The sequence below is a fragment of the Rhinichthys klamathensis genome, unplaced genomic scaffold, assembly GCF_029890125.1.
Source record: "Rhinichthys klamathensis goyatoka isolate OS25496 unplaced genomic scaffold, OSU_Roscu_1.1 h1tg000018l_1, whole genome shotgun sequence".
Classification (NCBI taxonomy): domain Eukaryota; kingdom Metazoa; phylum Chordata; class Actinopteri; order Cypriniformes; family Leuciscidae; genus Rhinichthys; species Rhinichthys klamathensis.
Window position 1 is genome coordinate 3,918,267 of NW_026606569.1, and position 16,362 is coordinate 3,934,628.

Consider the following 16,362-nt stretch of genomic DNA (forward strand, 5'->3'; position numbering starts at 1 on the left):
CAATTACACTACCATTGTGTATATTGTTCTTCAATAAAATTACGACGTGACCACTTTGTGGCCCACCTGAAAGGCTGTAAGAATGCCGGTGCATCAACCACCATTCCTGATGTGGCTCCCCTGACTGCCAGTAGGTCCTTCCTAAAATCACAACTACGAAACAGCGTAGTTATTAAAACAAAATGCCCTCTTTGTCACATTACTATTCAAAAAAAAAATTTAAGGAAACATCTGGAGAGGAATCCAGACATCTAGGGACGACATTACATCAAGTCATCACCTGTATTCTGACTGCATAGACCGAGCTAACGGTGTCTATGCAGTCCAGAAACATTTTCTCTCTTCGAGTATTCCGGTCCATGTTGTGTCCAAAATCTGGGGAGCAGAGCACAATGTCAGATGTGAGTTGCCATCCTGTCAAGTGGACATCGACTTAGCCAGGAGGAGTGGACTAAGCCACTACAAATGCCATCACCTTAGGTCACTGGACTATTGTGGGTCCTTTCCTGATGATCCTTCTCTTTCAGAAAGTACCCTGACAGAAATGGTCAAGCTAAAATGGTTTGGCAGTGAAAGAAAGAGAGATTACCTAGAAAGACAAAGCTTGGCCACCCATGACAACAGACCCTTGTCTGTGGCAACAAAGGCGACAATGCCCTCTTTAAAGAGGTGCATTTCAGTATATGAGCCACATGCATCATATTATGCCCAACTTGGAAGAATAATGGTCACATATGATGTAAAGCAGAACTCCTGGCATTGTCCTTGTGCCAGGTCAAGAAGATCCTGCCTCCATAAATATATTGCAAAATGGCACCTGTTCCAGACTGAGCATCAGCTTTTCAGGACCGTCCAAAGCACAGATCAGACCAGTCCAGTTCATGAAAGTGTAGATGACGCAGGCCTACTGTACCCCCCGACAAAAGAGCTGGAATCTATGATTCAGTATGTCATGAACAACAAGACCATCCCTGCAGCTCTTCCCGAGAACCTGCGTCTGCCTTCATTTTCAAGCACATACCCAACCAGCCTCATTCCTGATGAGATGTTCTGCCATAGATGTGCTGGAAATGTACCTTTATCAGACCCTCTGCTCATCACATCAAAGGCCAAAATTCTTACAAATACAAGAATTATCCATGGTAAGTAATTTAGGTGCCAATAAGGATCTATAAAATACATACTGACATCAGTTCTGAATGTGTCCTAAATGGTATTATAGTATGGCTTAATTTTCTAACATGGTATTTTTCAGACGTTGCCACCTACTCGAAATGTTGCCACCAATGTGGAATCCACTACAGGTATCAAGAGTGGAAAGATGGCCTGCACAATTTTAATGACAGTGTCATTCTTGACCTTCCTTTATGCCTACATCTTCGAAACATGCTACAGGTTAGGTTATATAATTTAAATAATTAAATAATTTACCATTACCTCTAGTAAAAGTAGTGCTTTGCAAGGTTTTTCAAGAAGTGGATAGAAATTATTGTTTGTGTTATCTTAAATCATAGGCCCACACCGCTGTCGGGAGAGTGGTTCAGTGTCTGGAGGTCACCATAGGGGAACAGTTTCCTCCAGCCAAAACAGTGCTCCATGCCTATCTCCATTTTGAGGCACTCACAAGTCACGAGTATGAATACTCTTGTGTGACATGTGGGGATCATCCACCCATTGTCATCATGGATCTCCACAGAAAAGGAGCATTCAACATGTCATGTAAGTGTGTTGGCATAGACCATATTGATATTCTGTGCTTTGAGCAAATAATACATTCTGGGTGAATTGACACTGCTTGTGCATATTTAGCCAATATACATATATATACCTAATGTTTTCCATTATACAGGTCGTCTTATTAATATGTTTGCTTTCTGTATGTTGTTAGTGAGTGACATCAAACCACCACCAAAGGATTTCAATGGACACATGGATATGGACGACTTTTGGGATAAACTGGCCCTGCAAATGATTGGTCGTGGCTTTGTAAAAAGTAATTATCTTGTTTTATGTGCCTCTTCTTGATATTTGGTGTGCTATTTACAATCTTTTTTTTAACATTTTGCTTTTTCTGTTGTTATTTAAGAACAGAGTGACAATCCCTTCACTGTCCACCCCAATTACCACCTTTGGGCACCATGGATTGGAAGACATACACGCAAGTCCAGTCAGTGCCTCAACACAGAGTTCCAAAAAATCCACCAACCCAAAGAAGCTGAGCTTTGCGAAATAACTGTCTCTGAAGATAGACTCAAAAATGAGCTTTATAAGAAAAAGGTCAAATTGATTTCATTTCTAAATTCTGCGACTAGCATGAAGTGTTTCTTTGGCTTAGTAGCATGTAAGTATTTTTGTTGCAACTGTATTTTTATTTGTTTTTAGGTATCAGTGATCAGGAAACTGTGCAAGGAATGTGGTGTTGATTCCATTGGCTCAAAAAGTGACCTCCTAGAGAGGCTTTCATCTGAGATGAAATCTAGACATACTTTTGACAAAGTATTCGAAAAGATTTGGGGTGCCTCTGGTAAGAAACAAATGCTTGTGTTTTGGTATGTTTGTGACTGCCACTTTACCTTTGTAGGCCTTATACTTTTATTACTGCTGCCTGACATAGATGTTTTTTTCCAGGTGGATGGGCTGTGGTCATGTGCCCTTGTGGAATTGTCTACAGCATCAAATGCTGTTTGCGCGCAGAGAGTCCGAGAGACTTTGCAGATCTCCTCCTCTCATGGAAACACATGCCTAATGTAGTCATCTATGATTTCGCACGGGGACTGGCCACACACACCAATCTTCGCTATCCTGAGATGTTAACCTTCACGCCACACGAAGGTCGTCTAGCTGACCCTACAGATGGCAACATAAAGATGGCAAAAGAGGGAAAGCTGAAGATCTCCTTACCGTGGCTTAGTATAAAAAAACAAGTCCCAGACAGCCATGGCCACCCAATTACAGGCTCAGCAGAGCACTATGTCCTTAATGACAAATTTCATGAAGACAATTCAAAAGACGAACGGGATGCTCTCCGCAAGATTGGTCTTGTAGCCCAACTTGCTGGTAAAGTGAATAGCCAGGTTGCGGAGCAGTTCTTTAGCAAGTTAAAGAAAAATAACTACTTTCTAAATATGACCCTTCCATCAACCCACGTCTTCCTCATGAGAAGTATCATCCACCACCACAACAGACAGAAGAATTTGAGAAGACTAGAGGCCTTCAAAAAAGTATTTGGGACAGAAGTGGTGCTGAACATCAACCACCAGGCTGTTCTTGGTAATGTTTGAATTACTGCAATACCACTTTAGAATTGGTTCTAAATATTACTTGTACAGATGTTGTCATGTACCAATATTTTGTGTTATCCAATTAAGCTGTTTCAGAGTCCTCTACTCAATCTGGTGCAACAGACGTTCGCCAAGTGACCAGTAAGTAACACAGGAGAGGATCAAGCCACTTTATACCATTTGTTTAGTCTGTTATTGCTAAGCATTGCAAAGAACAATGTAATGTTTCCTTATTTGCATGTTGTCAAATATTATATCATCTTTTAATATCAAACTCATCAATTAACCCTTTTATATTATAGTCTGATATACACTGTACTTGATTTTATTGACGTCTACATCTGTCATTTCATTATTGTATTTATTGTATTGCATTTGTATTCTGTGTAATTAACTAATAATCTAATTTTGCATGCCTTACAGACATTAGTGGCTCAGAGGCAACAGTGGATTTGCCAGACTTTGATGCCCCCGTAACAGGCATGGGTATGGATAAAGTAATTGCACTAACTAACAGTAATTTTCCATTGCAGCTCATTATTCGTGACCGAGATTGTTTCGTTTTATTCCCATAGAAACCTCTGCAGATGTGAACATGGAGGAAGTGGATGAGGATATGATTGTGGAGGATGCAGATGAGTATTCAGCTCAACCTTGGATGAAGCCTCATAATCTTCTACAAGACAAACTGGTAGTTGTTCATGTCTTTACTATCAATGCTAAAACATACTGTCCACAGTAGCCTGTATTATAACATCCACAATTTGTGTTAAAGGATTAGTTAACTTTTAAAAAAACTTTTGCTGATAATTTACTCACCCCCAAGTCATACAAGATTTCCATGTCTTTCTTTCTTCAGTCGAAAAGAAATGAAGGTTTTTGATGAAAACATTCCAGGATTTTTCTCCATATAATGGACTTCAATGGGACCCAAACGGTTCAAGGTCCAAATGACAGCTTCAGTGCAGCTTCAAAGGGCTTTAAACGATATGATCGGTCATTTCAAAAATAAATAAAAAAGTTTAAATTTTATAAGCGCAAATGCTCGCCTTGCTCTGTTCTGTGATGCGCGTTCGTGACGTCACGTAATACGCAATTACGTTGAAAAGGACGCGCATCACAGAACAGAGCAAGGCGAGCATTTGTGCTTATAAAACTTAAACTTTTTTATTTATTTTTGAAATGACCGATCGTTTCTCTACATAAGACCCTTATTCATCGTCTGGTATCGTCTAAAGCCCTTTGAAGCTGCACTGAAGCTGTCATTTGGACCTTGAACCGTTTGGGTCCCATTGAAGTCCATTATATGGAGAAAAATCCTGGAATGTTTTCATCAAAAATAAGGGTGCTCCGATTGATCGGTCGCCGATCATGATCGGCCGATAATTGCTTTGGGATGTGTGATCGGCGGTCTCTATAAAGGCCGATCCAGAAAAGCCGATCAGATGACGCAAAACTCGCGAGACAATTTTTTTACGCCTTGGTAAAAATGGCTTCACCGGTCTGGCAATTCTACAACAGGGCTCTCAAGTGTCAAGCATTGAGCGTGACAGTCACTCATTTCGGTCTTTTGTCACGCTCTCCCGCCACACATTGTATTTCTCACGCTGAAAAACTATTTGTAATATATTGAATATGCCGCAGCGGCCAAAACTCTGGCCGCGCCGCTCTCACTGTGGAACCAGCATGAATCAAGCGCGTCTGGTGTTGTTCGTCGAGCTACACAATAGCCAATCAGAAAATAGCACTATTGTATCTGGGTAAGATTTAACGCAACAACCAATGAAAAAAATGTATCCAACCGCGAGGCACAGAGTACTGTATCCATCGCCGCGGCAACGAGTGCGCAGCTTGAGTTCAAAAACACATTTTAGCGCTAGATTTCTTATTTAATAGCGAACTAAATGAATGATCTGCTAGTTAACTGAAGATGTTTTATTTATTTATATTAGGTACATGGTGGGACAGACTTCACTGGATCTAAAAAAAAAATCAATCTAACCATAGATGTGACCAGTAGTGGTGGCTTTCTTAATCTGTTTAAAATCATTTTGCAAGGGTTCTTCACACACACACACACACACACACACACACACACACACACACACACACACACACACACACACACACACACACACACACACACACACACAAAAGGTTTCTCTACCTCTCTCTTCCTCTCTAAATGCCCACAAAATCTGACTAAGCATCCCAGAAAAAAGCAAAGTTATAGATACAGATATGGAAGTTGTTAGTTTTTTTTTTTTTTTTTGCTGTGCACTTTACTACCTGTGGTCCTTTAAGTGTATTAGAAAAACTGATGGCTGACTGACTCAAAACATTATTTTGGCTATAGCCTTTTTTGTTGCTGTTTTTAGTTTAAAGTAGTCTAAAGCTAAATTTAAAGACTCAGATGTTCTGTCTTTTATTAATTTTATTTTATATTCTACAGGAAAGTTGTATGTCAAGCCCTAAGCTGCTCCCAATAACCAAGCTGCTATGTTAATACATGTTGCTTGCAAATAAATACACAGGTGTCAATTCATTATGCATTGTCTTCTCTTAAATGTAATACTTAATGTACATTGTTGTTAAATATAGTTTAATGTTAATGTTAACTGTTGTTAAGTAATGCTACATGATAAAAAGAAGTCTTCAAATAGACCCTGTAATCGGTGATCGGTATCGGGTGATACAGCTTCCAGTAATCGGCGATCGGTGATCGGCCCCAAAAATCCTGATCGGAGCACCCCTAATCAAAAACCTTAATTTCTTTTCGACTGAAGAAAGAAAGACATGGACATCTTGTATGACATGGGGGAGAGTAAATTTTCAGCAAAAGTTTTTTTTAAAGTAAACTAATCCTTTAACTAAAAATCAATTTTATCAAGACAAGTTGCCTATTTTAACAAAATATGAAGAATTTAGTCTTTCTTTTGTCCTTTGCAGCTCAGATACATCCTGGACACGGGGCGACTGGCCGATGAGGTCATTGTGAAGGAGGGAGCGATATGCCTCTTAAGAGAAGATTTTTGGACACTGGATTTGAGAAGGGAAATGGAGTCTGATGTAAGTGGTAACATTTGCATGTAGATATTTTTCATGCACCAAAAAAGTACAGCTGTGAGCGCAATGTATGCTCTTTGTTTTCTTTGTGGAAAGAACTTTTGTGTATGTGCTAACTATCTTTATTATTTCTTGCAGATTGGAAATGCCTGCATGAAACTCATTTATGAAGATGCTCGAGCACATGTATAAATCTTTTTCACATGATTTTAAATGAGCTATTTGTAGTTTATACTTTTTTTCTTTTTTTTATATATATATATATATATGAATGGCAAGTGGTAGTCGTCTTAATATTTCCATTTGCTCTCACAGGGCAAAGACATATATACTGCTGATATGTATGTCGTTACTACATGAAAAGACAGTGTAGATCCCTTAGCCTACTTTCCAGTGAGTATTGAATGCATAAATCATACTATTTGACATCTATTGTAAGTCGGAAGTAAAATAAGTTTTGTTAATTGTGTTTTTTAGGATGATGCTGACATGAAGGATGCCCTTGTTTTCCCCCTATGGACAGATGCTGCCGGCCCAGAACATTATCTGTTATGTGTAAGATTTTACAAGTTATGGTGTAGCTCAAAAAAAATTTGTGTATCAAGTTTTATACAGCTTTGATACTTATTATTGACTATGATTATTATTTTATGTTGATCTTACGGAGGTGTGTTTTTATCCCTATATCATAAAGGTAATGCAAATGTGAAATGGATTGTCATAACACTCTCTGTACTACCTAGCTACAACCATTGATTATGCATCCCTATAGGTACTGAAGCCACTCTTAAAGGGATACTCCACTTTTTTTGGAAATAGGCTCATTTTACAACTCCCCCAGAGTTAAACTGTTGAGTTTTACCGTTTTTGAATCCATTCAGCCGATCTCCGGTTCTGGCGGTACCACTTTTAGCATAGCTTAGCATACATCATTGAAGTGGACAAGACCATTAGCATTTCTCATTAAAAAATGACCAAAGAGTTTCGATATTTTTCCTATTTAAAACTTGACTCTTCTGTAGTTACATCGTGCACTAAGACCGACGGAAAATGTAAAGTTGCGATTTTCTAGGCTGATATGGCTAGGAACTATACTCTCATTCCTGCGTAATAATCAAGAAACTTCACTGCCGTACCATGAGAGCAGCAGGCGTAATGATATGACGCAGCGCCTGAAAATAGGCCACCTTCCTTCAACACAACGGAACTATTTTCAGGCGCTGCGTCATATCATTACGCCTGCTGCACTCATGGTACGGCAGTGAAGTTTCTTGATTATTACGCAGGAATGAGAGTATAGTTCCTAGCCATATCAGCCTAGAAAATCACAACTTTACATTTTCCGTCGGTCTTAGTGCACGATGTAACTACAGAAGAGTCAAGTTTTAAATAGGAAAAATATCGAAACTCTTTGGTCATTTTTTTTTTTAGAAATGCTAATGGTCTTGTACACTTCATTGATGTATGCTAAGCTATGCTAAAAGTGGTACCGTCAGAACCGGAGATCGGCTGAATGGATTCAAAAACGGTAAAACTCAACAGTTTAACTCTGGGGGAGTTGTAAAATGAGCCTATTTCCAAAAAAAGTGGAGTATCCCTTTAAGAGAGATCCTCCTACTAGACTCCCTGTACAGAGACATCTTTAGGTCCACAGCTAAGATATAATTGCCACGTTCCTATGGCATGTAATGTAGACATGCGGTTGCATTGTTCCAGTGGTCTTTTTTATTTATTTATTTTTTAGCTATGAGAGTATGTGTTATCATATTAATATACAGTTGCCACGTTCTTATGGCATGTAATGTAGACATGTGGTTACATTGTTCTAGATAGAAACATCTATCTTAATAGATTAAACCAGCAAAGCAAAATCAGGCCTCTTTGTGGATGAAGCATCCATGTTCTGTGGGAGAAAATAGACTCAAATGGGTGTGAGCAGAGGATTAAAAATGCTGGTTTAATTTAAGGCCATATGATATGCTGTTACATGGGCTTTGTAACATAGGACTCCTCATGGCTCTTTGTTAATTTGTCTTTTACCCAAATCTGAGGAGTATTGCACATCGTCTCGACCCTGGACAGTGGACAGAAGTCACAGGATTGGATATTGGGGTGACACACAACTACAATACAACTGTACATACTTTCAGCTCTGTGTATGTTTTTATTTCAAATTCTAATATATTTGTTTCCAAAAGGGCTTTCCTCAACAGAATAACAGCATTGATTGTGGAGTTTTCATGCTCATGGTAAGCTATTAAGGGGGGGCGGAGGGGGGTGGGGGTTTCTTCCTTAGAAGGTTGCTATAAAGTTGTACTTTATTGCTGGTCATTGAATTCTAACAATACAAATTAAATACTAATCCTGTTACATTTCAATTTCTGTTAGCTTGACATGCCTGCAATCAGGGAGTGGTGGTGTCTACGTCTAATTGAGCGGTTTGAGACAGAGGGGGATGTGTATTTGTTTCTTTACATCTCAGTTTAGTGTTTCATTAGTCATCAATCATGACATGTCATTGTTTTTCATAATCTCCTCAGTACAATTTCCACATGACAATCCCAAATTTCTATTCACGATAACCTACATTCAAACAATTTAAATGAATTTAAACATTTACATGATCAATGCAGCCTGTTTATTGTCCATAACAAGAGTTGTCCTATTGGGGGCCAACAAAGTAGATTTTTTCTTTCTTTTTAAAAGGCATGGGAAACGGTTCGCCCACTGGACCGAGGAGGCAAGATGCCTGACTGAAGGGACATTACGACCTCTTTACAGGTGTTTTCCAGGATTAACACATGACTTGCCACAACATGTTGTTGCTGAGAGGAACCGAATGTTGTCCAACCAGCCTCTGGTGGACTTCATTGTGGCAAGAGGAACCGATAACCACATTCAGGTACATGCATCAATAATGCATTTTAAATGCATTCTAAACCAATAGCTTGTCTAGTAAATAAACAACTTACACACACATGGAAATGTTCTTCATGTCATTTTCATTCTCTGCACAGTGCATCATCAATGGACAAAAAAAAAATCAAAGTGGCTTGACACTTTTTCCAAGTGCTCCATCAAGAAAGTGCCTGTGCCGTTGTTCATTGAAGATCAGGAGCAAATTGATGTTATCTTCACTCACCTGACTTCCATTCTGGACAGCACACCCACACACACCCACAGTGACCAGATCAGATTCATTATGGATGTCCTTTTTCCAGAGGTAGGTCTCGTGTGTTAGTTGTGCTCTGCATGGTGTCAGATTCACACAGTTTTTAATATCAAATAGTTTATCCATGTTAGACCATTGCTCTAAAAATAATAGTTTGTGCTTAATATAGAAAAGGCACTTTTGATTTTGTTGTTAAAAAAACTAAACATGCAAAATGATGCTTGGCTTATTTGGCCTGTGATAAATCTCAATTCTTTCTCTGCTAGTCCATCATCTGTGCTCTCGCTGTTGTGGGACATGTGTCCATCTTGGAGGCTGAGGAGAAATTCCTGCGAGGACCTGTCACTGACGCAAGGTACTATAAGGATCTTATAAAGGAATAAATGTTAAAACATGACATCCTGTCATTATTTATAAATAACCATTGTTTCTACCTCTATTCAACTTTAGCTTCTTTTTTCTTTTCTTTTTTTTATCAGTGAGCGGGAGCACTTTGACAGGAGGATAAAAAAACAACTAAAGAAGAGTGGCAAACCATAGGAGAGTCATCTACAGGAGCCATCCTATACATGGTGTTAATAAATAACCCTTTTTTGTGAACAACAATATTGTCTCTTTCTTTTAAATGGCCCTTGGAATTTTAGAAAAGGGTAAAATTGTGTTTGACTTCATTAAATGCTATGTAGGACACTGTTCTATAGCTGTATGATGACCAATTGTGAATAGTACAGCAGATATTTCATTGAGGATCAATATGATTACACGGTACTGTATGTCTAATGGGCTAAATATGGTTAATACCTAAATGTAACTTTATATAAATTCACAACAACATATATCAGTCAGTCTCCTGTATATTAAAATAGTCTAAAAACAATTAATTCTACAGTAGGTCATATATCATTACTTTGTCCATCTGATCCAACTGTGTAATAATATTTTTTAAATTTACAAAAACAAATAGTCTTCTGTAGGCTGAGTGAAGAGTGAAGCCCAACTGAACATCTGAATGTTTTAATCCGTAGTGCAGATAATTCCACTGTCTATAACGTTTATTTAAATGAAAAAATACATAAAAATTAGTAAAAGTCTATTATAGACTGGACGGTTATTAATGTGTTAGTTTCGAGCGTCGATTTAATTGTCATTTCGCCCTGTATCCTTCTCCCCCTACTGGAAGGATCAGGAACAACAGGGGCGTAAAACTGTCAGGGGCGTAAAACTGCCAGCTCTAGGTCTGCAGCCTCCCCATATAGCGGAGATTCTGTGCTAGCAAACAGGCGGGATCGTTGAACTAGCTCCCGACAGAAAAAAAATAAACTTACCGGTAAAGACACAGGGTGTCCAGTTGATGGTGTCTTGATGGAAAGCACTGCATCCGGCTTCAAAAACAATTTACTGACGAAGCCCATTTTTTTCTCCTGCCAGTTGGTGAAACAGTCTTCTGTGAAGTGCTGACCGCAAACCGATGTGTGGTTTTTAACATTGCCGTGACCAGGGAACGTAATCCATCTATCTCTCACAGCAACATGTTTTGGTAAAGCATGAAAGCTAATACCACTATCTCTCCTCTTAGCATTGCAACCCGCTACCGCACATAGGTGTTGATCCGCCATCGTCTTCTCTACTCCTCAGAACCTGAGCGCCGAGCGGGCGGGGCGGAGGGGAGTATGAGCTTGTGGCCACGCCCAGTGGAGTTACTACGTCACAACTCCAGTCTATTTCAAACGGCATTTTAGCGTCTGCTACTGATTCACAGCCATTTGAATGTAGAAATACTCAGAAATACAACTTTGAGCTTATTTTTCTCAAGATATGTCCTCTAACATCAGAAAAATGCCACAAGAACATGTTAACACCTAGAAAAACATTATTTTCATCGGAGTGGGTCTTTAAGGTTAAATACCACTAAAACACTACAAAGGTTACAAAATGTTATTTTATTGGTGTAATGGTCTTAAAAAGTATTGGTGATTAGTATAACTGCTAAACAAAGCAAATATTTGAAACTGAAAAAGTCTCACTATTTTTAGGGTCAAAAATGGAAGCAAGTGGAGTGGGAGCCATGCAAACTCTGGTAAGTACAACTTCTCATGGGTAACACATAGCCAATTATAACCCACACAAAGTGTCTCAATAAGGTGTTGGGCTACTACGTGCCCCCAGAAGAGTTTCATGCTCTTTGGCATAGTTTCTCTAAGTCTCTGAAATCTGGGGAGCTCCATTGGTCCAAAATATATGCTTTTATTTGGTGTTTATAAGAGCTTCAGTCCAAAAAGTTGTTATGGTGGCTCTTGGTGGTCCAACACCTTACTAAGACACTTCATTGCGCAACAGGTTAGACTAGGGAACAAAGGAAGTAAGTTAGAGTTTAGGGAACTTGGCCAGTTGTCGACGGAAGACGCAAGAGCTAGAGTATAAAGGTTATTGGGTGTCGATTGTAGAAGCCCCAGATATTAATGGTGCGTTCACGTGCTATGGAAAATATGATATTTTCCACTTGTGTTGCGTTCAAGTGCTTTTGTTGTCGTAATGTGGTGAAAAGATGGAGATCCAGAACTGTTAATTAGCTAAAACTATTTTAGATTGCTTAAGTCATCTGCTACAGCAAGAAGATGATTTATCAAAACCCAAACGGTAAATAATATGCTGTATATTTTCTAGATCATGAATAGTACATACTTTTACCATTCACGACTCTCACATTGCTCTCCGCCATTTTGAAAAGGTCAAAGGTTATCTCATCTCGGCAACTCGTGCATCAAAATATTCTACGAGTTGCCCAGTGGAAAATACCACATGAGTGGGTTTTCATGTGCATTTTCCACGTCGGCTTTTGGTATTTACCATAAAAACCATAGCATGTGAACGCACCATAAGTGTCGATTTGGAGATGCTTGGGTGTCGATTGTAGACGCCCCGGATATTTATTAAGTGTCAACGTGTAAACGCTTGTGTGAAGACTGGGCACCCCAAATAAAAGAAGAATAAAAAAAGAATAAGAATAAAAAAAAGAATTATTACCAATCAAAAGTGATAGTTTTCAATTAAAATAATTAGGTTCCAGGTACGCAGTTAGGTTTAGGGAAAAATCTACTACAATATACAGCATAGAGATGTCAACTCTCATAGTTGAGTAAAGTTGGCAATAAATTCACAGATTCGAACTTCCCGGGTCAATTTTCCTCAAAACGAGCTTTCCTTCGTAGTGGACAAAACAACATTGATCTCTATGTGCCGGCTGAGAGACAGATCTGAAGGGACCGTCTGCAAAGTGCAAAACCCAAAAAGCGCTACTACGAAAACAGTCAACACTTACTAGAACAGTTGTTTTGGGATAAAAGTCTTTTTGCATCATTATTTATCATTTTTATTTATGGAAAATATTCAATAACTTAGCTGTAATTCAGTATATTGTTGCCAAATTCAGTTCACACATCACTGCTGTCCTGTTGGTTACACTACAACACTTATTTTGGGAAAAATATTTTGTGTATAATTTTAATGATTTTTTTTTATGAAAAAAGATTCTCTGTATTGTTGCCAAAATTCAGCGTGACGACGAATGGGGTTTCACTTAGAAAGCCTATTAACTTCGAGTATTACAAAACGAGCCAATGGCAAAGCAATGCCATGGGTCTGCGGAATTTGCATGCCGTAACTCAGCCCCAATTCGTGGGTATAAAAGGAGAACGCCGGCAACATGCAGATATGTTTTTGCTTCGGAGCCAAGAGCATCTCTTCACTCCACAAGTCAACTCTGAGTTTTCAACTTCAAACTCTACGAGACGAGCGACTCTCCGGTGTTGCTGTGATGGCGATCTCCAGCGAGTTCACACTGCCTGCTGATCTGTGCAGTGATCTGCCAGTGTTTCTCCCTGGTCGCTTCAACATCCGCAGGTTTTCCTCTCACAAAAGAGCTTTGCACGCGGCATGTCTTTAAAGATGCCTAGCCCGTGCACTTCTGGTTGCGGTCGACTAATTTCCGACTCTGATGGGCACAATCGCTGCTCTGCGTGTTTGGGCTTGATCACGCTAGAGCGGTGTTTGTGGATGACTCATGTTCTCGCTGCTGGAACATGACCATCGCGACACTACGGTCGAGACTCGATCTCGCAAGAGAGAGAGTCCCCTCATCCACACCCCGATCTACACCCTCCACAGGAGGTTGTACTTCGGCTGGTGGCCAGGGGGACGGTGTGGAACAAAGCGCCGACGATTAGTCCTTGGCCCACACCCCCCTTTCCAGTGACGCAATCTATGAACGATCAGAGTACGCCGGCGGGCCCATGTTCGGATGTCCCGTGGGTATTATTTGGCGCTCCAGAGGTGGATGCGATCTCCATTGCAGCATCACAGGGCGGGCAAGAATCTTCAGGAAGTGAAGATTCGGCAATGCTGCCACCTTCGCTCATTTGCCGAGTCGGATCCTGAGATGACAGCCATGCTTTCCCGGGCCGCCACGAGCATTGGGTTACAGTGGAACCCTCCACCCTGTCCTGAGCGCTGCATGAGTTTGTTGATCTCCTACGCCTTTCCTCCCCTCTTCGGGGCCGCTGCCCATGGGTACACTGGGGTTCCCCCGGTTGAATGCTCTGTTACAATGCAACTGTGTCCTCAGAGTGATTCATCTCGGGGCGACCCTAAGTACCCGTCCAAAGCCTGTAGGTTTTCGTCTATGCTTGTGGCGAAATCCTATAGAGCCGCAGGACAGGCAGCCGCCTCTCTAAATGCCATGGCCATTCTGCAGGTCTACCAGGCCCAGATGCTCAGAGACATGCACCCAGGGCTCTTTAATGAGCTGCGTGCAGCCACTGACCTTGCTCTCCGAGCAACGAAAGTGTCCGCACGCTGCCTGGGTCAGGTGATGTCCACTAATGTGGTCCAGGAGCGACACCTATGGCTGAACCTGGCCGATATGCGGGATGCCGAGAGGTCTCGGCTGCTCGACACCCCATATCCCATGCCGGCCTCTTCGGCGGTGCGGTTGAGGACTTTGCGCAACAGTTCTCAACCGCCCAGAAGCAGACTGAGACGATTAAGAATATTCTGCCCCGACGGCCCGCTGCTGCCTCCACCCAGCCGTCAGCTCAGAATCCTCAGTCTGCTCGTCGCCGAGAAAATGTAATTCCTTTGTGGATCCTCTTGATCTGCTTTCTCCATGTTTCTTTGACTAATCTCAGTGTCTCAGTCTCACGCACGCTGCACGCGAGTTAACCATGTTCGACACATTTAACTGGGAGTGGGGCCGTCCACACTGTTTTATCCATTGTAGGCACCGCTCACGATGTGTTTTCGGCTTTGGAAACGGAAAGAACACAACTCCTCCAGACAATCTCTCGGGGTATCTAGTGTCCGATTTACAAACGCCGTGGGCGCACCGCTTCACCATCTTGCTTGGAGTCAATGTTTGACGGACCTGCTCACATAGTAACGGTTGCTATGATGTGTGATTGGACAATGCCCGTTTTGGGGGAGGGACCGGCGAACGGTCAATTGTATATACAATTAAAAATATATTTTTTTCTAAAATAAGTGTTATATTATTACATATATTATATTATTATTATTATTATATTATAAGTATTATAACCAACAGGACAGCAGTGATGTGTGAACTGAATTTGGCAACGATGCAGTGTATTACAAAAATATTGTATTACTTTGTATGATAAAAATCATACAAAATTATGCAAAAAGACTTTTATACAAAAATAAGTGTTGAAGTATAACCATCAGGACAGCAATGGTGTGTAAACTGAATTTGGTGACACTATAGTGTGTGACAGTGAAGTTATTAACTGTTTTCGTAGTAACAAAATAACATTCTCATCATATCAGGGTTGCTATCTTTGGGACTTTGGCTGGAGTGAGCGCGCACACAGAGAACATTTTTGGTAACCCTAATCTTAAAAATGTCAGTCCTTGTTTACTTAGTATAAACCCTGATTTATGCACAAAAAAAACAAAAAACAACAAGGTTCATATTTTGAGTTGTGGTGAGGTATCAGGTGTAGGGCACACTGTCCATCTTCTAACGAATAAGTAGCCTAGTGTAACATTTTTCTTTTTGCTAACAAACATCTGAACATAATTAATTATGTGACTAGCTTACCTGCTGAAGCTCTTCTTGATTCTTCTCCTCTCCATGTCCATCCTCTGTCTTTCTTTTGAAAGCAAGCTCATCTAACAAAACGTAATTTGTACCATGAGCCTATTTTTATTGAGCGATTAGCTAGCCCACATAACGCACGTCAGACAACGTTTGCAACTATAGTTGAAGTCTGTACTCTCGGCACACAGACTGATTAGGCAAGGCTACGTCTGTAGTGACTAAGCACACCATTTTATTATCTGCTTACCTTGACTGTCATCCAAACGCGCATCAGAGGGATCCGACTCCGAACCTATGCTCTGAACTCTCTCTGAACTTTTCACACGCAACTGACATATCAGGTGCAAGGTTTTCAGCGAATCAACGATCAGAGAATCGTGCAGTGAAAACGTTGTAGGCAGATGTTACAGCTGTGGGCATTAAAGAGATAGTTCACCCAAAAATGAAAATTCTGTCAGTAATTACTCTCCCTCATGTTGTTCCAACCCTGAAAGACTTTCGTTCATCTTCGGAACACGAATTAAGATATTTTTGATTAAATCTGAGAGCTGGATCACTCTCTAAGGGCTTCTAAGGGATTAAAACTTGACAGTTTATCAAGCGACGAGAATACTTTCTGTGCGCAAAAACAAACAAAAAAATAACGACTTTATTTCATCTATTCATTTCCTTCTCTGTGGGCCTCTAGTCAGTTAACGTAGTGTGATCGTGTAGTGCTAAAGTCACAC

At 40.4% G+C, this 16,362-nt stretch overlaps 1 protein-coding gene and 1 long non-coding RNA gene across 2 annotated transcripts; both read left to right on the forward strand.

Annotated features, from left to right (window-relative positions):
• The first annotated feature begins 255 nt into the window (after nucleotides 1-255).
• LOC130070073 (uncharacterized) lies at nucleotides 256-3,281 on the forward strand. The gene is made up of 7 exons (XM_056234357.1): nucleotides 256-1,142; nucleotides 1,256-1,395; nucleotides 1,515-1,719; nucleotides 1,889-1,993; nucleotides 2,087-2,277; nucleotides 2,383-2,524; nucleotides 2,629-3,281. The coding sequence occupies exons 1-7, from the start codon at nucleotides 545-547 to the stop codon at nucleotides 3,279-3,281; spliced, it is 2,034 nt and encodes a 677-aa protein (XP_056090332.1). The 5' UTR covers nucleotides 256-544.
• A 6,368-nt stretch (nucleotides 3,282-9,649) lies between these two features.
• LOC130070719 (uncharacterized) lies at nucleotides 9,650-10,350 on the forward strand. The gene is made up of 2 exons (XR_008803911.1): nucleotides 9,650-9,874; nucleotides 9,999-10,350. It is a non-coding gene; the product is annotated as an uncharacterized LOC130070719 (long non-coding RNA).
• The last annotated feature ends 6,012 nt before the right edge of the window (nucleotides 10,351-16,362 follow it).

Coding starts and splice junctions, on each gene's coding strand:
- LOC130070073 (XM_056234357.1), top strand. CDS start 545: ATGGTCAAGCTAAAATGGTTTGGCAGTGAAAGAAAGAGAGATTACCTA. Junction 2,278..2,382: donor ATGAGCTTTATAAGAAAAAG/GTCAAATTGATT, acceptor ATTTGTTTTTAG/GTATCAGTGATCAGGAAACT. Junction 2,525..2,628: donor AAAGATTTGGGGTGCCTCTG/GTAAGAAACAAA, acceptor GTTTTTTTCCAG/GTGGATGGGCTGTGGTCATG.